Consider the following 25,000-nt stretch of genomic DNA (forward strand, 5'->3'; position numbering starts at 1 on the left):
ATAAGAATAGTGGTTGATGGGCAGAAATTTGAAGTTCTTAGTATTAATGCTGGAGTTCCTCAGGGGTCCATCCTGGGCCCCATTCTCTTCCTGATCTACATTAATGATTATCAAACCACATCCTTACATCATTCGTAGACATTTATGCTGACGATACTACCATCAATGGCAGCACATCAAACACCGTAAACGACCAAGTTTTCTCTTATTCTCTCTCCTCTGATCTTGAGCATGTGGTACAATAGGGAAAGAGGTGGCTGGTTACTTTTAATGCATCTAAAACCAAGCTTCTATCTTTACACCATCAACGCTCTGACGCCCATCTGTCATCAATTAAAATGAATGACTCTCGTCTTAAGGAAGTTTTATCTTTTGACAAGCTTCTGGTCTTGACCTTTACTCCCGATCTGAACACGTATATTAAATCCATTGCTAAGGTCGCTGGAAAAATGGTGGAATTCTTCTACCGCTCCAGTAGATATCTCACTCTTGGCGCAATTCTCTGCCTATATAAAAGCCAGGTACAACCAACGATGGAGTAATGTTGCCACATCTTGACAGGAGTTGCTAGAAGCAGATTATCTTGCCTTGATGTTTTCTTTGGAGTGATTTCTATAAAAAGACCGAAACCAAATTGCTCCAGTCAAGACAGTTCAAAAGTACCAAATATTGAACGTCAAGAGAATGGACTTTTGTCGTTACTGCTAATAATTATATTAACCAGCGGAGACCTGTGGAAATTCTACAGATTTTTTTCTAATTAATGAAGACCTAACATTTTATTTTCAAATTTATAATCGACCTAAACAAACCGATGGATTGTCAGAGTAGAGCCTAACTTTTCAAGCATAATTCCTTCTGAAAAGCAGTTATTAAGCCGACTCTAATTTTATCATTAAAATAATGTAGACAATTGATGCCGTGATATTTATATAGAAATGATTTTATGCGTTTAACTGATTAATACAGAAAATTATTAAACATTAGTTACATAATTATTTTCAATACTAACAAGACTATCTTTTATAATTGTAACGCCATTTTCTCTTCTTAAGTTAGACATCAAAGACCTATAAACACAGGTCGCACACATACGCTTCCTGATAATTGTTTTGTGAATGTTTTCGGAAATTATAAGTCGGTTTCATTTAATATTATAATTTCCTTTATTTACACTTACTCATTCGGTCATAGTTAAATAAACACCACTCCTATTCACTATGATCATTCTTTTCTTTTCTGATTGATTCGCTGTTCAGAAACATTTTTAAGAATATCGAATTATATTTGCCGAATGCTTGCAAAATCGATCTGCGGGGGGAAAAAACACGGGGTCTGCCTTTCCTCCATACCATAAACATAATAGCAAGATTTAATATCATACATTTTATTAATTAGTACTATTTCATATGTATATGTTATCTATAATATAAACCTCACCTGTCTGTTTAAATATATGTATGTATGTATGTATGCATTATGTATGTATGTATGTATGTATGTATGTATGTATGTATGCATTATGTATGAATGTATGTATGCCTAAAATTTTCGACAGAGGGGACGGATTTTTACAAGATAGGTATCGTTTTGAAGCTCGACCCTTCGGACGACAAATATCGAAAAATTGGCTAGAAACAGTAATTTCCTCATCTTCAACTGGGCACTTTTCTACAAGGAGGGGTCATTTTTTTTTCGCCGATATTTTCGAAAGTCATACCCTCTTTTCGATTGACTAGCCTTAACGTAAACCTTTTCCACTTACAGATTGGTGATGGACGCAACAGCAAAGACATCAGTTTTTTTTCATGTTCTTTTTCTCCTACGCGGTACGAATTCGTGCCTACCTGCCTACTACAGCTTTTTTTTTTTTTTTTTTTTTTTTTGCTCAACACACACCTCAAAACACCCGGGAAACGCCGGGCTCCCAGTCTAGTTATGCATAAATCCGACGAATACATATCACACTTACAATCTCATTCGTAAAGCTTCTCAATTACTATACGTAATATGTTGCATTGATAATCACGCCACATCAAAACATTCACTTGTTCTAACTGACATCCTCGTAAAACACAAGAAAAGCGAAATCTCCACCTCGTACCATTACCGTTATTGTAACACCTTCTACCATGCTGACCAACTTATTTTTATAATTTATTATTTGCTAGTAGCACACATGCATTACAGACTACATCAGTGTTTATAATCGTATGCATCAAAACTGATCATTCTGAAGCTTTTATGTATTTGTACTTACTCATGAAACATTCGGTTTCCTAACATCAATATTTAGAATGTTACGAACACTGAGTTTACTGACAATTAGAAACGATTCCAATGCTTGTTTTCAAGTCGAAACTTTTCATCACATATTACGTCATGGACGTCAATATTATCATTATTATTAATAGTATTAGTACATGTACAACTTATTTTATTGCCGCACCTTTTTTTTATTATTATTTTTGTATAAGTAGTACTACTATTAACACTACTAGTAGTAATACTGTTACTCGGTTGGCCATATCAACGAATAATCACACAGTACTGATGCTATTATTATTGTTTTGTCATCACTAATTTTGATATTATTATTACTATTATTATCATTATTATTAATATTATTATTATTATTATTATTAATATTATTAATATTATTGGCTCACAAGGAGTTTTCACACAGGTTATCAAAGATCTCATTGAAAACAGCCTGTGGTGTTCCCTGGAAGCTGAGTGACTACAAGTCTCCCCAGATTTTCAGTACTCTCCATCTCTTTCAATAACATTTGCAAATAACTTTTCATTATCGCAACAGCTGCTTGCCATTGAATTTGAGTGGCAATAAGCCTCTTCAAGGTCCCAGTAGTCTTCGCACTAATACAGCGGATGTCTGGTCAGTACTAACTCCTCGGTCTTTCCTTCCTCCTTGACTCTACTTGGCCATTCGGTGTCACTCTTTTTTTTGGGGGGGGCAGTGATGTGGAAATGGGGGATGGGGTTGAATAAGAGAACTTGTAGGTATGCATCTTCAATATTCTTGGTTCCATGTAGCGCTTCATGTTTTGTCTCTGCATCAGTTTGTCTACTCTGTGCTTGTGGTTCATGTGTGTTAGTCGCCAGATTCAAGGGGTTTCCTTAATAATTCAGCTGTTTTCATTATTGTTGTTCGTTGTATTTTTCCAGTCATTCCTTTGATTTCAATTTCTCCCATTCTTTTTGCAAATTTTTTAGGGATTGTTCCTAGTGATCCTATTATTATAGGTATTATTTGGATTTTCTTCATCTTCTATATCCCCTTCAGTTCTCTGGCTAGCTCTGTGTATTTGCTCCGTTTTCTCTTTCTTTGATATTCACGCTGTGATCAGCTGGAACAACAAAGTCTGCGATTTGACAGGATGTTTCTTTCTTGTTAATTATAATGACATCTGGTCTTCTTGCTTGGATGCGTTTATCAATCTGCATGTCCATGCCCCATAGGATTTTGGGATTCACGTTTTCAATCACTGTTTCCGGCTTATGTTTGTACCATTTTTCTGTGCAGTTGTTTGCATAATTCCCAATGTACTGCCCTTCCCACTTGGTCGTATCTGTTTTTGTATTCCTTTTGGGTCAGTTTGCAGCATTCACTTACTATATGGTCTATCGTGTCGTCTCTTTGTCTATAGAGTCTGCATTTATTGTTTTCTTGTGTTTTATCGACCTTTGCTTTCGTGTGATTGGTTCTTATCGAGTTATCTTGCACTGCCGTAATTAGAGATTCAGTTTCTCGGCTTATGTGCCCTTTTCGCATCCATGTCCAAGTGTTTTCGTTATTTTCATCTTTTGTCATCCTTACGAATCTTCCATGTAGTTGTTTTTCTTCCCAAATTTCTTTTCTCGCCTTATCCTTTATCTCTGTTTTCTGTTTTGTCGATTTTCTCAGTGTCTCTCGCTGCCATGATTATCCTTTCCATGTTCTCCGTTGTGTGTTTTTCTAATTCTTTTTATTGTGTCATGCACACAGTCTTCTATACAGACTAGTCTTCTCCCGCCTTCTTTTCTTTTCACGTAGAGTCGATCAACATCCTCCTTTGGGTGTAGTGCATTGTGCATGGGCATAAGTTTCCTGGTTTTCTGATCGAGGTGTTGCCGTTCTTCTTTGGTCCACCCTATGAACATTCCAAAGTATCTTAATGTGATACTGCCTAACGTGATACTATTAGGTTTCTGCTATATAATTTAGTTTCTAGAAGTTTTCTTGTTCTCCTGAGGTATCTCTTTCCAATTCTCTCTATCATTTCTGTGGCTTCCAGAACTCCCAAGTATTTATAGTCTTTTTCCGCTATGGCCCTAATCTTCGTTTGGTTGGGATGACCCATGCCTTGTGTAATCTCCAGTTTTCCCTTTCTTATAACTAGTAGTGCGCACTTTTCAATATCAAACTCCATTTAGATATACTAGCTGAAGATCCTGGTAGTGTTTATTAATGTCTCTAGTTTCTTTCGGTCCTTGCAAAAAGTTTCAGATCGTCCATGTACATTAAGTGGTTCATTTTTCCTCTGTATTACAGAATTTGTATCCAGCTTGGCACTTTCTCAGTATATTGTTCATGGATTTCATGGCTATGAAGAGCAGTAATGGTGATAGTGAATCTCCTTGGAAGATGCCTCTGTGTGTGTGTTTTTTTCTGGAAGATGCCTCTTTGTATGTTAATTTCATTATTATTATTATTATTATTATTATTATTATTATTATTATTATTATTATTTGTATTATTATTATTATTATTTGTATTATTATTATTATTATTATTATTATTATTTGTATTATTATTATTATTATTATTATTATTATTATTATTATTATTATTATTATTATTATTATTATTATGAGGAGGAGGAGGAGCGTTCCAAAATAATACCTTCTACTTTTCTTCTGCCAAAATAGATAAAATTTCATTGTTATCATGACTGAACTTACGCATTTAAAAATATTAATGGGGTGAGGTTCTAAAAAATCAGAGATGTGTCATTGCAGAAAAAAAATTGAACTGATACCTGTTGAACATTTACAAAGCCGATGCAGTTGATATCAGCACAGTTAGGGGATGGGTTCGTCGATTTTAGAATGGCAATAAAGATGTAATTGATAAAGATTTTCTGGACGCCTATTCACATCAACCACCCCATCGCTGGCAAAATTGCTTTGAGAATAGTAGTGATTATGTAAAAAAAAAAAAAAATCTGAAGCAGATAAAGTAGCTCGTTTCAGTAGTACTACTTCCACCTTTGTAGCTCTTCAAATTTCTTTTTGAATTAAAAATAGGATGCATTACTTTTGGAATGATTCTTGCATTATCTTTATAGTAAATAAAAAGCCGCAGGAATTACCCTCTGGACAAAAGTATCGTAAGTTTGCAACGTCTGATGCCACATACAAATTCAATATATCTAGGCTAATAGCCAATATGTTATGAATCTTTCGAACACATTTCAGACACATGCAATCGTGATAATAAAATACTATATTGCATCCTACGAGCAGCTCTATTACAATCGCAAAGTCGTAAGAGGAAGGATTATCTATTTTCTTTCTAAATCCTACAACTGCTACAAGCTGTCACCGGGACGTTCCCAGATTCTGTGATTACACCGACCGTAACTGGTTCATACATATATAGATCTCACATAATATTTCCAATTTCTGTTTTATAAATAATAAAGGCTCTCTCACCAAAGTCCGTCCACTTTGATTGTCTGAGCTATGAAAATTATCATATTCCGGGATCCAGTTCTTGACTTTATAAACGAACGGTTACTAAAATTTACATATGGCATAACGAAGAGACATATTATTTCGCCCGGCGTCAAATTAATTAAATTCAAAGGTCATTACAGTCGTGTTTGTATGCGTGCGTGCGTGGATGCGTGCATACGTACGAGACTAATAGTTGCTTTGTAGCTGTCAGAATGGTGTTTGTATTCTACGGAACCCACAGTGTGTGTAAAGGGTTTACTTTTCCACCCTCTCTTTCTCCTAATGCGCGTATTTCATTTTTCTAGTGGTTCTTATTACAGTTGGTGCATGCGTGCGTTTGTGTGCGTGTGTTCGGTTGAACATGTGTCTGACAATGCAATAACATTTCTTCTTCTTCTTCTTCTTCTTCTTCTTCTTCTCCTTCTTCTTCTCCTTCTTAACCTTCAATTTTTTATTATAGATTTGTTTTCTTTTTTTTGTTTGTTACACAATTTTATTGTGTCGGGGTTTTTTAAAGTATGTTTTTATTTTTTAGTAAATTACGTTTTTTGGGACGCTAACCGTTAGCCTATTTTTAAATTACACCTAATATCCCCAACTGTAGTCTACGCTCAGTGTAATCTGTAACGTATGCGCACAGGCACACACACAAACATATGTAGATACTCATAGGAAGGGAAAGGTGTTTTTTTTTTAACTAATCTGTACTTTTAGCTAACATTTTAATAAACTAATCCTGCCGTAAGAACTGGATTTCATATGAAAATCCGATCTAGACTTTGTGGGCACCGTGTAAATTATGCAGCCAGACTTTGTGGGCACCGTGTAAATTATGCAGCCAGACTTTGTGTGCACCGTGTAAATTATGCAGCCAGACTTTGTGGGCACCGTGTAAATTATGCAGCCATACTTTGTGTGCACCGTGTAAATTATGCAGCCATACTTTGTGTGCACCGTGTAAATTATGCAGCCATACTTTGTGGGCACCGTGTAAATTATGCAGCCATACTTTGTGTGCACCGTGTAGATTATGCAGCCAGACTTTGTGTGCACCGTGTAAATTATGCAGCCAGACTTTGTGGGCACCGTGTAAATTATGCAGCCAGACTTTGTGGGCACCGTGTAAATTATGCAGCCAGACTTTGTGTGCACCGTGTAAATTATGCAGCCAGACTTTGTGGGCACCGTGTAAATTATGCAGCCAGACTTTGTGGGCACCGTGTAAATTATGCAGGCAAACTTTGTGGGCACCGTGTAAATTATGCAGCCAGACTTTGTGTGCACCGTGTAAATTATGCAGCCAGACTTTGTGTGCACCGTGTAAATTATGCAGCCAGACTTTGTGGGCACCGTGTAAATTATGCAGCCAGACTTTGTGGGCACCGTGTAAATTATGCAGCCAGACTTTGTGGGCACCGTGTAAATTATGCAGCCAGACTTTGTGTGCACCGTGTAAATTATGCAGCCAGACTTTGTGGGCACCGTGTAAATTATGCAGCCAGACTTTGTGGGCACCGTGTAAATTATGCAGGCAAACTTTGTGGGCACCGTGTAAATTATGCAGGCAAACTTTGTGGGCACCGTGTAAATTATGCAGCCAGACTTTGTGTGCACCGTGTAAATTATGCAGCCAGACTTTGTGGGCACCGTGTAAATTATGCAGCCAGACTTTGTGGGCACCGTGTAAATTATGCAGGCAAACTTTGTGGGCACCGTGTAAATTATGCAGTCAGACTTTGTGGGCACCGTGTAAATTATGCAGCCATACTTTGTGTGCACCGTGTAAATTATGCAGCCAGACTTTGTGGGCACCGTGTAAATTATGCAGCCAGACTTTGTGGGCACCGTGTAAATTATGCAGGCAAACTTTGTGGGCACCGTGTAAATTATGCAGCCAGACTTTGTGTGCACCGTGTAAATTATGCAGCCAGACTTTGTGTGCACCGTGTAAATTATGCAGCCAGACTTTGTGGGCACCGTGTAAATTATGCAGCCAGACTTTGTGGGCACCGTGTAAATTATGCAGCCAGACTTTGTGGGCACCGTGTAAATTATGCAGGCAAACTTTGTGGGCACCGTGTAAATTATGCAGCCAGACTTTGTGGGCACCGTGTAAATTATGCAGCCAGACTTTGTGTGCACCGTGTAAATTATGCAGCCAGACTTTGTGTGCACCGTGTAAATTATGCAGCCAGACTTTGTGGGCACCGTGTAAATTATGCAGCCAGACTTTGTGTGCACCGTGTAAATTATGCAGCCAGACTTTGTGTGCACCGTGTAAATTATGCAGCCAGACTTTGTGTGCACCGTGTAAATTATGCAGCCAGACTTTGTGTGCACCGTGTAAATTATGCAGCCAGACTTTGTGTGCACCGTGTAAATTATGCAGCCAGACTTTGTGGGCACCGTGTAAATTATGCAGCCAGACTTTGTGGGCACCGTGTAAATTATGCAGGCAAACTTTGTGGGCACCGTGTAAATTATGCAGCCAGACTTTGTGTGCACCGTGTAAATTATGCAGCCAGACTTTGTGTGCACCGTGTAAATTATGCAGCCAGACTTTGTGGGCACCGTGTAAATTATGCAGCCAGACTTTGTGGGCACCGTGTAAATTATGCAGGCAAACTTTGTGGGCACCGTGTAAATTATGCAGCCAGACTTTGTGGGCACCGTGTAAATTATGCAGCCAGACTTTGTGTGCACCGTGTAAATTATGCAGCCAGACTTTGTGGGCACCGTGTAAATTATGCAGCCAGACTTTGTGGGCACCGTGTAAATTATGCAGCCAGACTTTGTGTGCACCGTGTAAATTATGCAGCCATACTTTGTGTGCACCGTGTAAATTATGCAGCCATACTTTGTGGGCACCGTGTAAATTATGCAGCCAGACTTTGTGTGCACCGTGTAAATTATGCAGCCATACTTTGTGTGCACCGTGTAAATTATGCAGCCAGACTTTGTGTGCACCGTGTAAATTATGCAGCCAGACTTTGTGGGCACCGTGTAAATTATGCAGCCAGACTTTGTGTGCACCGTGTAAATTATGCAGCCAGACTTTGTGGGCACCGTGTAAATTATGCAGCCAGACTTTGTGGGCACCGTGTAAATTATGCAGCCAGACTTTGTGTGCACCGTGTAAATTATGCAGCCAGACTTTGTGTGCACCGTGTAAATTATGCAGCCATACTTTGTGGGCACCGTGTAAATTATGCAGCCATACTTTGTGGGCACCGTGTAAATTATGCAGCCAGACTTTGTGTGCACCGTGTAAATTATGCAGCCAGACTTTGTGGGCACCGTGTAAATTATGCAGCCAGACTTTGTGTGCACCGTGTAAATTATGCAGCCAGACTTTGTGGGCACCGTGTAAATTATGCAGGCAAACTTTGTGGGCACCGTGTAAATTATGCAGCCATACTTTGTGGGCACCGTGTAAATTATGCAGCCATACTTTGTGTGCACCGTGTAAATTATGCAGCCATACTTTGTGGGCACCGTGTAAATTATGCAGCCAGACTTTGTGGGCACCGTGTAAATTATGCAGGCAAACTTTGTGGGCACCGTGTAAATTATGCAGCCAGACTTTGTGTGCACCGTGTAAATTATGCAGCCAGACTTTGTGGGCACCGTGTAAATTATGCAGCCATACTTTGTGTGCACCGTGTAAATTATGCAGCCATACTTTGTGGGCACCGTGTAAATTATGCAGCCAGACTTTGTGTGCACCGTGTAAATTATGCAGCCAGACTTTGTGGGCACCGTGTAAATTATGCAGCCAGACTTTGTGGGCACCGTGTAAATTATGCAGCCAGACTTTGTGGGCACCGTGTAAATTATGCAGCCAGACTTTGTGGGCACCGTGTAAATTATGCAGCCAGACTTTGTGTGCACCGTGTAAATTATGCAGCCAGACTTTGTGGGCACCGTGTAAATTATGCAGCCATACTTTGTGGGCACCGTGTAAATTATGCAGCCATACTTTGTGGGCACCGTGTAAATTATGCAGCCAGACTTTGTGTGCACCGTGTAAATTATGCAGCCAGACTTTGTGGGCACCGTGTAAATTATGCAGCCAGACTTTGTGTGCACCGTGTAAATTATGCAGCCAGACTTTGTGGGCACCGTGTAAATTATGCAGGCAAACTTTGTGGGCACCGTGTAAATTATGCAGCCAGACTTTGTGTGCACCGTGTAAATTATGCAGCCAGACTTTGTGTGCACCGTGTAAATTATGCAGCCAGACTTTGTGGGCACCGTGTAAATTATGCAGCCATACTTTGTGTGCACCGTGTAAATTATGCAGCCATACTTTGTGGGCACCGTGTAAATTATGCAGCCAGACTTTGTGGGCACCGTGTAAATTATGCAGCCAGACTTTGTGGGCACCGTGTAAATTATGCAGCCATACTTTGTGGGCACCGTGTAAATTATGCAGCCAGACTTTGTGTGCACCGTGTAAATTATGCAGCCAGACTTTGTGTGCACCGTGTAAATTATGCAGCCAGACTTTGTGGGCACCGTGTAAATTATGCAGCCAGACTTTGTGTGCACCGTGTAAATTATGCAGCCAGACTTTGTGGGCACCGTGTAAATTATGCAGCCATACTTTGTGGGCACCGTGTAAATTATGCAGCCAGACTTTGTGTGCACCGTGTAAATTATGCAGCCAGACTTTGTGGGCACCGTGTAAATTATGCAGCCATACTTTGTGGGCACCGTGTAAATTATGCAGCCAGACTTTGTGGGCACCGTGTAAATTATGCAGCCAGACTTTGTGTGCACCGTGTAAATTATGCAGCCAGACTTTGTGGGCACCGTGTAAATTATGCAGCCAGACTTTGTGGGCACCGTGTAAATTATGCAGCCAGACTTTGTGTGCACCGTGTAAATTATGCAGCCATACTTTGTGGGCACCGTGTAAATTATGCAGCCAGAATTTGTGTGCACCGTGTAAATTATGCAGCCAGACTTTGTGGGCACCGTGTAAATTATGCAGCCATACTTTGTGGGCACCGTGTAAATTATGCAGGCAAACTTTGTGGGCACCGTGTAAATTATGCAGCCAGACTTTGTGGGCACCGTGTAAATTATGCAGCCAGACTTTGTGTGCACCGTGTAAATTATGCAGCCAGACTTTGTGGGCACCGTGTAAATTATGCAGCCAGACTTTGTGGGCACCGTGTAAATTATGCAGCCAGACTTTGTGTGCACCGTGTAAATTATGCAGCCATACTTTGTGGGCACCGTGTAAATTATGCAGCCAGACTTTGTGTGCACCGTGTAAATTATGCAGCCAGACTTTGTGGGCACCGTGTAAATTATGCAGCCATACTTTGTGGGCACCGTGTAAATTATGCAGGCAAACTTTGTGGGCACCGTGTAAATTATGCAGCCAGACTTTGTGGACACCCTGTATATATATATATATATATATATATATATATATATATATATATATATATATATATATATTCTGACTTAAAACAATATTTTTGACCATTTTACTATACGTTTGTAATATTTTTTTAAAAGGTATTTATAAATATAGGGTGCAACAAAAAAAAAATCAAAAATAATAAATAAAAAAATAATAAATAAAAAACGAAACAGAATCTGGGTCCATAAATTTGAAGAATCGTTGATATTTCATCAAATCCTATGTTTCTGTTGTTGTTGGCGTGGTTTGCGAATTATTATTAATTTTTTTTTTAGAATATTGAGGCATTTTCAACTGGAATCTGAATTGTGAATGTTCCCAGCCGTTCTTAAACTAAAGTTTTACTGTATACAATAAAATATAGATGAAGTCTTTTGGATTTTTGATTGTGTGCGCATTAAAATGAACCGACAATTCTTTTAAAAGAAAAAGTAGTGAAATCAAGTTATTTTGACTTGCATTAAAAATACAATATGAAATATAAAAATAAAATTATATTAAATATAAAAATATGTGAAATTAATCAATAATACTATTTTGGTTTATTTACTCATTTGTGGAGAATTTGCATTTAAAATATCTATGATGTTACCGCTATTTGTCGGTAATGTTGTCAGCCATGTTAGTTTCGGAAGTAAGTTAAGAGGTAAAGTATAAAGTGAATATAGCAACATGGTTGATTGCTTTACACATAAACAATACTGACAACCACTTCACAGGCTTATATTTACAATTTAATGGCACTTTTAACGGAAATATATCACAAATGAGTAGATAAATCGAAAATAAGTATTTTTAATTAATTTTCAAACTGATATTTTTTACAATTTAGGCCGCTAATATTAATGATTAATCTATTCATATAACGGAAGTCAGAAATATAGGGAATTAAATCGATGTGAAGTCATTTTAAAATGTAAAAAGGGAGACAATTAATATTTAGGCAGATTAAAAGCGTCAAACAATAACTTACGACTTCTCCTTCTGATTTGACTTTGTATTGAGGCAGGATACGAAATTGAGCATTTTTGGCATTGAATTCCTGCAACATCACCTATAAGATAAAATAAGAAAAAGAAAAAAAAAAGAAAAAAGATTAATATGACTGACCATTTTCAGAAATTTAGAAATGGGAATCCAAGAAAATATCAGTACTTATATCATTAATTCTGAGTTTCACAGGAGACTTACAGAACTGGCGAATGTTAACGAACTTTCTTGAACAAAACGACTGTATTATATTTTTACGAAGTTATTTAACGAAAGCAACTGTTGATTTTATCTTGTATTTACATGTCGTTTGTAAGGCTGTTTCGGTCCTTCTACAATATAACGAATCGAATTGTTTTTTGTTTTTTTTTAACTAACTATAACCTAACTTTATCGCGAACTAATCCTAAGCTAACTCTAAACTAACCCTTATGTAACATCGCCGCTGGCACTAAGAGCAGCAGAACCAACCGCATAAAGATATGCAAATGACGAAGCCAGCTGCGCACGTCTTAGCAAAGATAAAAGAACGCCCGTGTTCGTAGAAGCGGTTTTGGAAAAGCACGTGGTTGAGACACGTGTGGAATGTCACATCCTAGACAAAACGTCATACACGGATGGAAAAGAAGAAACGAAATGTTTTAATATTTAGAAAAAAATGTGTTGTTGGAAATACCAGATATAAAGACTTTTGTTAAAAAAGGCAACTGAGTTGAGTTTATTCTGTTTCCTTGCGAGAGAGTCTATGGTGTTGGGTCCGGTAAAATGTAACGACACCGTTAAAATGTAACGACAGCATTAAAATGTAACGGCACTGTTAAAAAAGAGGTACAATGTTACACTAATCCTTTTAGTTAAAGTAAGTGAAAAATATAAAAAAATCGCAAATTAAGGTTGCAACATTTATCTAATAAAAAAAAACCCGTAAAAGTCGGAACTTAGTCTTTCAAATTGAATGAAAAATAGTCGTCTGCCAAGTAACAGCGCTTTTTTATTTGTAGATTTCGGTAAAAATCGTAACTTAATTCGACAGATATATATTCCTAAGATGCACTGCTTTAAGTTTTCTGTTTTAGTCAATTCAGCATTTCAATTAAACTTTTAATTTGAAACCGACTTAAATCATTTTCGAATTATTAGGAGTTTTCGGACTACCGTGTTCATCGTAAATATTATTTTCACGTTTCGGTCGATGTAAGGACCTGTGGCGCAGCGGTTAAAGTATCTGATAAAATCAGTTGTAAAATTCACATTCTCCTGAAGGTTGAAGATTCAATTCTAAATGTGGGCGACCAAGAAATTTAACCGCTAATTACTTAGGACGTCCAGCCTATCATAACTGACAAAACGAGTTCATGCTATTCCCGTGAAGCAATTAAATGTTTCCGTTCGAAATTTTAGTCCAAATTCCCGAGTTTTACAAGATACGCCCGATGGAAGTCGAGGTCACATCGACCGAAACGTTGAAAATGACACTCAAGATGAGAACAGAAGTCCGAAAAATCTTAATAATACGAATAACCAATTCTGATAAAAAAAAGAATTCAGAAACGTTAAATCATTTTGTTTTCAATCTTTAGAAATCAAATAGAAAATTTAAAAATCTATAAAAACATTTTTTTATTAATTTTATTGATACTAATATTTATTTTAAAAAAAGTTTTACAGCATTGCTCGGTTTTTCAATGTTTTCCTGTAAACCTTACGAAATAATGGTTGTGTTATCTCATGTATATATATATATATATATATATATATATATATATATATACTAGCAGAAGTACATTGACTGGGTTCAAAAATAGCCTACAGAAAATGGACTGTGATTGATGAAAGTATGATAGGTTATGAAAAGGAGGGGGTTGTAAACAGATAGGTTTTGATACTCAAAAATTTTACCCTAAGCAAAATATGATGAAAGTAAAGATAATTTTCGCGAAATATATATTTTTTTATACCAACTTTGTTTCCATTCGTAGCCAAGAATGACCAACAAAATGATGTTTCCTTACAAAGAGAAAATGTTATATATAATAATATAAATATTCAAGAAATAAATGTTACCATAGTCAATAAAAGTTACTTTTATGGTAGAAAAGTTCATTGGTTTGTATTTTTAAGTAGTTTGTAATTTTCTTTTTTAATTCACGAACCGGTTTGAAAAATAAAATCAAAATGGCAGCGACTTTGAAATGGGGAGGGCCGTTTTCAATTTGAAGGAGGCGCGCCTGAGCATTCTGTGTTAACAATTTAAGAGAGTTCCGTCAACGTAAGGAATATTTATCAACATATTTATTGTTTTCCGTTACTTTGTGCTTAAGGAATATTTGATTATGGCATGTGTAGTCTATATAAAAATTCATTTAAGTAGTTATTGCCTCAAATTTCGTTTTGATTTCGGTTCGCTGGAATCATTTCAAGTAAAGAGCATTAAAAACTATTTTTAAAAAAAGATGACCTGAACTTTTATTGACTATGGTATTATTTATTTCTTGTATATTTATTTTTCGGGTAGTCGTTTGTTGGCTTTTCTGCTAAACACTCTGACTAAATAATATCGACGAAATATCGAAAAACCAAGAAAGAAAAACAGTTCTGAAAAATAATGTAGCTTTACTTACTTTAGTAAAATAATCCGAAACAGCAAAATGGGATATTAAAAAGGTAAACACGTAATTACTTTAGTTTTTTAAAGCAAAGAATCGATATAAATATTAATAAGAAGAAAATGTCGCCCTTTTCAAGCAGAACAGCTTCGTTTCAGTTTTACAGTATGCGCCGTCGGATTCAGGGTTGTACTATTGTAATGTAAAGAACACGCAAAAAGGGTTATAATCAACTGAATTCCTTCTAGTACACTGATAAACAAAGCTTAAACAGATATATAAATAAAAATAAAAAGGTTATGCAAATGTTTTTAAAAAGACACGTAATCACGTGAGCAGGATTTTTTTACTTCTTTTGACACGATAACAAGTAACGTTCTTATTTTTTAATATTAATCTATTTATCTATTTTCGAAAGCGTGCCACGTGCAAGTGGAGAAGGAAAAAACAGAGTCATGCAAAATTTGTGTTAAGAATTGTCTAAAGTTCTGACTTTTTATTTTTTTTTCTTTCACTTTAATAAGAACGTGAATTTATGAGGTGAATTTATTCGACACAGTATGATTCAACTCAGAAAAATAAATAAAAGCTAACGTGAATCAAGTTTATTAAAGTTAATGTGTTATTGTGGACCCTAACCCCTTTTAAAAAACCTTGTTAAACTTTGTGACATGTTTACATTCTATGGAGGCCAGGCGCGAACGAACACCCAATGATTTTATTATACCATATTTCTTCAAACATAATTATCGAAGTATAGCTACGCAAAGAGATCTGAAAAGTCTTTTTTTTTAAGTTTGTGCCATATTTCCATGGAGTATAGGCGCGAACGCAGACTCCACAATTTTATTATATCATCCCTATTTAAGTTGAAACATACTTACCAAAGTATTTTTATGTACATCTATCTCAAAAACCCTTGTAAACGTTTTTTTTTTCATTTTTTATTTCCATACTTTGAGGGCCAGGCGCGAACGCAGACCCCACAATTTTTATGAACCACCGTTTTGCCAGATCAAACATACCCATTCCTGATCCTCGATACATCTTCTATCATTATATGTAATCAGTTTTTTAAAATAGTCAACCATAGAGGAGCCTATTCGTGACCACACACACACACACACACACACACACGCACACACATACACACACAGACGTTCAGCTTTATATAATATATATATATATATATATATATATATATATATATATATATATATATATATATATATATATATATACTAAAAGATTGCATTTTTGTTTTCAGACAGTTTTAAATAAATGAAAATAAACTATTAATGTATATATTAGGTTGGTGTAAAAATAATGTCGTTTTTTAACGCTCAACTAACTCTCAAAAACGATATAATTTTGGCACCAACTCATTAGTTCATCAACGTATAGTGTTTTTTAAATAAATAATTTTCCATTAATTTATTCATATAAATATGGGGTCCGCATACGCTTGACATTTTGTTATAAAAATCCGTTATAATTTTTATTAATATCAAAAATATTGTGCGGTCTGCGTTTGTGCTTGATCATTATAAAATGGAAATCCATGTTAGCTTTTAAATTAATTCATAACAATAATATTATAGAGTCTGCGTTAGCGCTTGACATATACAAGAAAACATTTAAATATTAATTTATTTACTCTAATAATTATGTTATGTCTATTCCAGACTGAACATTTATAAAAAGATGAGTTTTAATTTAATTTCTTCACAGCTATAATGTGGTGGGGTCTGCGTTCGCGCTTGACATTTATAAAAATATCATACATTTTCATTTTAGTTTATGCAAATAATAATATGAGGTCTGTGTTCGCGCTCGCAATTTATAAAAAGGAAATAAGTATGCACTTCAATTTATTTATACCAACACTGTTTTTAGGTCTCCGTTCGCGCTGGATATTTATAAAATGTGAATACATTTTAACTTTAATTAATTCATAACATTCATTATTGGTTCTGCGTTTGCAGTTTACTTTAAAAAAATTAATTAAAATTTTGGTTTATTTAAAACAATAATACTGTTAGGTTTGTGTTCAGGCTTAACATTTATAAAAATGCAAGTAAGTTTAATTTGAATTCATCCATATCAATAATATTGTGCGACCCTCATTCGCACGTGACATTAAAAACTAGAAGTATTTTTTACTTTCAATTCATATTATATTTTTCTTAGTCTGTCTGATAATTTTTGGAAGCTACTGCGACAATGTTACTGCACTTTACCACGGCCTTTTGTTATGATAATACGTAGGGAACTAAGTATTATAGTAACCATTATTTAAACAGTAAAACATTAATAGAAATTAGTATTCAATGTGACAATGAGCACAAATTTAACGTTTTTACCGGGAAATGTCTAATAATATATATATATATATATATATATATATATATATATATATATATATATATATATATATATATATATATGAGTTAAGGGCAACATAGATTCACTAGTTGATTGATTTTGTGCGACGGAACAGATACTGTCCAAAATTGTACATGTCAACTGAATTAAAGGAATACATTATTAGATAATTAACATCATGAACTTTGGAATATAAACTTTTGTCATTCATTCACTGCATATATATATATATATATATATATATATATATATATATATATATATATATATATATATATATATACGAATTCTCACGAGAATGAAACACGGGATATTCTGTGTAGCTTAATTGCCATATATATATATATTTATAACTTAATATATATATATATATATATATATATATATATATATATATATATATATAAAGTAATTTATAAAATATATATGGCGATTAAGCTACACTGAATATTTCGCGTTTCATCCACTCTAGGACTCTTCAGGCTTATGCGCATAAGCCTGAAGAGTCCTAGAGCGGATGAAACGCGGAATATTCAGTATAGCTTAATCGCCATATATATTATATAAATTACTAACTAGCTCTACTTACGTATTGAGCACTTTTGAAGTAAATACTTAAAGTTTACGCATAAATCTATACTTTCGTATATTAATTTTATGTGAGTAAATTAAGTATATATATATATATATATATATATATATATATATATATATATATATATATATATATATATATATACTTTAGCTAGGGCTCCCAGCGTTGCTCGGTTATAAAATACGCTTAATGATATGATTATAATATTTGAATTCATGCCGATTTCCTATTTAATATTATAGAGTCAATTTGTTGATATTATATTGTACTCAGTATATAATTATAATTTCAGAGTAAAAAATATTATTTGAGTGCCATCAGCTAGAATTGAACTCGAAAACAACAAAAAAAACATAGTTTCACAAATAGAAGTATATCTTCAAGTTTAGCAAAGGCTGAAGTATTTTTTTTTGTAATCAATACTAATAAGGAGGGTGGATTTTATTAAATATAAGCTGGTTTTCATGGCAGCAATTTTTTCCTAGACAAGATGCAAGGGCGGTCGGACGATCGAAAGATTTTTTACACACACACACACACACACACATGCACACACACATACACACACACACACACACACACACACACACACACACACACATATATATATATATATATATATAATTATAAAACTCAAATGACCTTGTAATGATGTATGTAACCCACTCTCCGGTTTACGACACTCGGCTGCGCATGCGCGCGCATAAGCAGTAACCCATAACAACGTAAACAAATAAACACAAATCGCTTCTTTTTCAGATTTTGACCTGTGCACTGAAATATTAATGTTATTATTTCGAAATTATTATTTAACATGGGAAGAGTGGGGTTTAAAATAACTTAAACGTAATACAGAAATGAACGATGTAAAAAAAAAGGAGACAGTATTAACAATTGTTTATTTGAATAATTTAAACGCGAAAAACAAAAAAAAGAACAATTGGAACGCTGAAATATTAACGTTATTATTTCGAAATTATTATTTAACATGGGAAGAGTGGGGTTTAAAATAAACAAAAAACAAAAGAACAATTGGGACGCTGAAATATTAACGTTATTATTTCGAAATTATTATTTAACATGGGAAGAGTGGGGTTTAAAATAAACAAAAAACAAAAGAACAATTGGGACGCTGAAATATTAACGTTATTATTTCGAAATTATTATTTAACATGGGAAGAGTGGGGTTTAAAATAAACAAAAAACAAAAGAACAATTGGGACGCTGAAATATTAACGTTATTATTTCGAAATTATTATTTAACATGGGAAGAGTGGGGTTTAAAATAAACAAAAAACAAAAGAACAATTGGGACGCTGAAATATTAACGTTATTATTTCGAAATTATTATTTAACATGGGAAGAGTGGGGTTTAAAATAAACAAAAAACAAAAGAACAATTGGGACGCTGAAATATTAACGTTATTATTTCGAAATTATTATTTAACATGGGAAGAGTGGGGTTTAAAATAAACAAAAAACAAAAGAACAATTGGGACGCTGAAATATTAACGTTATTATTTCGAAATTATTATTTAACATGGGAAGAGTGGGGTTTAAAATAAACAAAAAACAAAAGAACAATTGGGACGCTGAAATATTAACGTTATTATTTCGAAATTATTATTTAACATGGGAAGAGTGGGGTTTAAAATAAACAAAAAACAAAAGAACAATTGGGACGCTGAAATATTAACGTTATTATTTCGAAATTATTATTTAACATGGGAAGAGTGGGGTTCAAAATAACTTAAACGTAATACAGAAATGAACGATGTTAAAAAAAGCAGATATATCAAAATCTGAATTTAACTATAATAAGTATTATTGTATCTGTTCAGTGCACATTTACCTATAAGTATAGCCAACCACTTATAATTCAGTAACTGTAATTTTGTTTTCAAAATTAATCCATTATAATAAGCAGAATGACTCATAGAAATCTATATATATTCTTTTTCCATTTTAATATACTTTCATAGAAATGTTTCTGTTATGTCCAAAAAAATCTATTTTCTTTACGTCACAAGTGTCACGCTCATACATGAATTCCGTAGCTAATATAACATACTGACCCAACGGGTCACGGGTAGTTTAGTCTGGTATATATATATATATATGGGTTTGTATTACTGTACACATAGATTCGAAAAAGTTGTCAAAAAACAAATATAGAACAAATAAATGTTATCAAAGGCAAGATAAGTTACTTTTCTACCTAACTGGATATATTTTTTGTGTTTTTATTCAATGTAACATGTTTATTCAGCTCGAAAAACATGCAGTGTTTACCGATGTGTGGAAATTTCAAAATGGCGCCCGACTGTCTCTTAAGACGGTAAGTTTGGGAAAAGATGTTATAAATAATAAACTAGACCAAATACTATTAAAAATCAACCGAATATATGTTAACTTATGTCACGGTAACATATATTGAGCGAATTTCTAACAGTATTTTGTCTAGTTTATTATTTATAATACCTTTTCCCAAACTTACCCTTTCCGAGAGAGAGTCGGCCGTCATTTTGAATTTTCCAATACATCGGTAAACACTGCATGTTTTTCGAGCTGAATAAACATGTTACACTGAATAAAAACACACAGAATATTTCCAGTTAGATAGAAAAGTAACTTGCCTTTGATAACATTTATTTGTTCTATATTTGTTTTTTGACAACCTTTTCGAATCTATGTGTACAGTAATACAAACCCTATATATATATATATATATATATATATATATATATAGAGAGAGAGAGAGAGAGAGCGAGAGAGAGAGAGAGAGGGGGGGATAGTGAGAGAGAGAAAGAAATAGAGAGAGAAAGGTAGGGACTCAAACAGTACCAGATAATGGAAGAAAGGATAAGAGGCGCACCTTTTATTTATACATAATTTGGCAACAAGTCAGATTGCCATACAAAGCTCAATGGAAAACTGCATCAAGCAAAAACTACAATCGCCATCATTGAAAAAACAAATCAATAGTTATAAATATTTCACATAATTCTTAAAGGGCTGGTATGCCGTCAAATAAAAACCAACCAATAAACCCTCATTATGCTCTCTTATTGTATGTTTAGAACCATTGGTTTTGTTACAGTTACGATTCTGCATGTAATTGGACGCAATTGTGTCTCGTATGACTATTTGGATTTTTGCCCAAAATTTATATAAAACGTCGTAGCAAATAAACATAAGTTTTCACATGCTAAACATGGCGATGATATTTGAAACCGACGCCATTGCATCGATAAAGACGAGAAATTAACTCGAATACAACAATAAATAAAATAAACGAAACTGTTTCTATTTTGTACGTTGTTAATATTGTATTATAACCTGCAATTGCTGGGATAGTTTACTTGCTTTTCATTGAAAGTCGGTTTTATGAAAGAATGAGTTCAGATGACAGTAAATCAATCTGTGAGACACATTACTTCCTTGCAGTCTTTTTTCAAATATAATGAAAAAGTTTGTTCAATTCGTCATATTAAATCTTCTCATTATATTCATTGTTCTTCAACTTACAATCTTTCTCAGTAACTCGTATGTTTGAATGGATTTTGGCCTTGATAAAGGAGTGACTCATTATTTACAATCCACCCCTCTTGTTAAGCATTGCTTGCATATACAATAATATGCGTCTATTTAGCTTGCCCTCTTTTAGATGTACAAATGTTCTATCAAACCTGAACACTGACTGACTTGACTTCTGATAAGGATACTTGGACTTCTCTAAAATAAAAAGCGTTGCTTGGTTCTCCATGTTTAAAGATAGTTCTTTTCTTACTTAAGCGTGACAGACGAAGTTTCTTAAAATCTATTATCTATGGAAGACATTACGATGGGACTGTTTCCTGGCAGAATACAATATGATTGTCTTAAAACCCAATATGAACACATATTTGTTATACTGTGCCTCATTAGTAACGAAGGCTTTGTTCATTCCATTCCTCATTTTAATCCTTAATAAAAGTCTTCATTAACTAACAATTGATCCTCTGGTGACTTTTATTCTTGATAATATTGACTCATTAGGAAAAATATATGAATCATTACTTGCTTAGATCTTTTTGGTCTATGGCATATAGAATCTTTATTGGAGTACGAGAATGTCGAAACATTACAGCTATTGCAACTGATTCTTTGCTTGATTTGTAGAAGGATGTGCAGAGGTTGGGTGTTGCTTTTGTTGTCGGGGTTACCCATTTGTAGGATCCACGGAGGAGTTACCAACTTGTAATCGTGATCCGTCAATTTTTAGGATCGAAGTTGCAGGTGAAGATATTTTTTGAAGTCGAAACTAGTAGGGTATTCAATGGACCGTTAAAGCTAAATTAAATGAGATCGCCGATTGGTAGAAGAGTATCACCAGGTCTCATACTCTTGTACACAAAAATAAAAATATAGAAATAACCCCGGAAAATATTGACACCTGACAAAGGACTCGAAATTTCTGTGTTAATATGAAATAAACAACATTTATTATATATTAGTTAAAATTGTTCCAACGTAAGTATTTACTTATAATGAATGTTCATTATGCAGGATTACCAAGGTGTAGATTTTGTGAGAATACCATGGCGTTTAAAATCACAGATTTTTCTGTGTCCGGAGTGTCACAAATGACTTCAAATACATGTGATTAGTTTCTGAGAGAAAAAAATGAACAGTCCATAATCATGTGGGCGAAAGCGTACGTGTGTTCATCACATAAAGAAACAGTAGTTCGAAATAACATTGTTTGAAAAGGGATTATAAAATTCTCATTTAATACGGTAATTTTCCATGATGAGGATTAAGATGCATGTACATAGCGCGCAAATTCAAGACGAAGGATTTTAACGCCTTCGAGTGACGGAGTTATTCTGACTTCCAGTCTGGGGGAAACAAGAAAAAAACTGATTTGATTTCGCGGCAAATATTTATATAGGGGTGTTCTCGAAAGTTTCAGCCTGTTTGCTGTATCTCTACGCGCGGAAACGTAACATGCTTCCTTAATTCCGTGCGTGTGAGTGGCTTGATCACGACGTTGTGTCTTTGCACGTTCTGATACACGTGAGTGTTGAAAACGGTGATTGTTATGAAAATGTTCCTGCCGTGGATTTGTTCCGGCCGTATGTAGCCTCGCTACAGGTTGTATCTGTCTGTTTCACGGCATTTTAACCCTTTGCTCGAAATAATTAGTTGCATTGATTTAAAGAAACATGTTTTCATTTTGCAACTGAAGCAAAAGAAATATTTATAATAAACTAGAAAAGCTATACGGTGCTGACCGGAAATGCAATATCAAATATAAAGCGCATTAACTGACCAGGCATAAACTAAAACGCGACTATTAGTTCTGCATGTTTAACGGTGTAAATGTTGTATTATTTGGATTTTTCGGACTACTGTCTTCATTTTAGGTGCTTTTTCACAACCTCTGACCTTCTCTGGATGTATGTAAACAATGGCTTTTATTATTGAATGGTGGAACCGATGTTTTTTCTTCTTTTTTTCGACAACAATACTCGTTGGAATTCAAAATATGTGATGTGTTTATGAAAATTAAAAAAAAACAAAAACAAACGTAAAGTCCTGTTCATTTTGCTATAAATTCAGGTATGTACCGATTTTATATAATAATTACTGCCTCTTGCTTTTTATTCCGCCAGAATGGATCAGAGGGGATGGCAAATGGCATTGTAATTATGATTGAACTTATTCATTCATAACCTGAAAGTTTAATTTATGTTGCAGATACTGACGATGCAAGACTCTAAGAAAGAAACCCCTGTTATGGACGTGCGTCAGAAGCAGATATGCGTCATTGATTTCCTGGCAAAAGTAGATTGAAAATGAAACATGTAGAAAAATAAATTCTCGGGCAAAAAGTAACTCGTTTTAATGGCACTACTCTCGTCTTCGTAGTTCTTAAACTTTTGAGGACAAATAAGAAGCTTTTTTCATATATGTATGTATGTATGTATGTATGTATGTAAATTCTGTTAAAACCTCTAGCGTGACGACCAAAGAGCTGGAAATATATCAGGATAACGCAAGGACGCATCTATTCAAAATTAGAAAGAAAATAAACTTACATTCTTACATACAAATCTCTCCAGGCATATTTCTATAAATTTACTGTGAAACGTTTTCATGAACTTGAAATCTGATAGGTTTTCCGATCGGCGTGATTCGTCCTTCCATGTGCTTCGCCCAAATCTGACAAACATCTGGTTTGATTTGTCGTTCACAACTTACGAAACACCTTTGAAGGAAATGGAAACATCAACGTAAATTTCCTTCCAACTTGTTATTTTCACTTCTCGTCTGAGCAGTGAAGGATACAAGCGAATTGATTGTGGCGAATGTCATCAGTAACATCCCCTGAGCAGACACTTGCTAATGTGTGCCTTCATCCTTTTGAATAGAAAAAAACTTCAGAATTTGTTGCATAACAGAAGTTGATACTTGAAAAATTGTGAGTGACACCTCGGGGTTAGAGTTGTTCTTAGTAAAACTGAAGTAAGAAAAATCACGTGATATTCATAGGAAATAGATTATCTCTTTTCCTTGTAATCTTTCAAGTAGAGAAGTGCTATTTGTATTCGTACTAGCAACTAATTGCAAGAAGCTCAAATAATTGCAAACGTTCTAGTGGAAAATAGCATCATTGACTAGTAGGGTAACCTAGGGCAATTCCATACCATACATTTGTTATTGAATCCTGATTCTTGGGCAAGACATATTAACTCTTGATATAGATTTTTAAAAACTACAGCTCGTTCAGTTTTCATACAACAGACCAAGAACTAATGGAATCAAACAGAAAAGTTGAAAAATTGACTTTGAAAAAATCATTGAATACACATGGAAATTGTGTAATTCATACTCTTTGTTTGACAATTGCATAACGTCTAAAGCATCAACATATTAACATACGAATAAAGCCAACCAGTAAACTGAGAATTTATTTATTTATTTATTTAATATCATAGTATATGCATGCCTATAAAAGAAAAAAGGGCGGAGAGAGAATGTTCAACTGCCAACTGTATTTTACAAAAGACAAACTGCAAAAACCTTACTTTTTAGAAGATAAACTTTAAAAATGTTTTCTCTGGCTTTGGAAGGAACCCATTCACAGTCACCATACCTGTCTGAGTAATTCTGAGTCTTTTTTCTGCTCCCTTGACCTCACACTTGAGACCCTGCCTTTCCTTTTTCGCTGCTTTCTTTTCTTCCTTTTCAAATCACTATAGA

At 34.7% G+C, this 25,000-nt stretch overlaps 1 protein-coding gene across 6 annotated transcripts in view; it reads right to left on the bottom strand.

Annotated features, from left to right (window-relative positions):
* Window positions 1–25,000, bottom strand: part of LOC145254652 (inositol 1,4,5-trisphosphate-gated calcium channel ITPR3-like) — a 1,190,449-nt gene that overhangs the window by 627,524 nt on the left and 537,925 nt on the right. For all 6 annotated transcript variants that reach the window (XM_080113294.1, XM_080113292.1, XM_080113293.1 and 3 more), the window contains exon 7: window positions 12,150–12,230. In XM_080113294.1, the coding sequence (XP_079969420.1) occupies window positions 12,150–12,230 (81 nt within the window). The remainder of the gene's footprint in view (window positions 1–12,149; window positions 12,231–25,000) is intronic.

This window comes from Euprymna scolopes, chromosome 30, assembly GCF_053919585.1.
Source record: "Euprymna scolopes isolate OS-2025 chromosome 30, ASM5391958v1, whole genome shotgun sequence".
NCBI lineage: Eukaryota > Metazoa > Mollusca > Cephalopoda > Sepiida > Sepiolidae > Euprymna > Euprymna scolopes.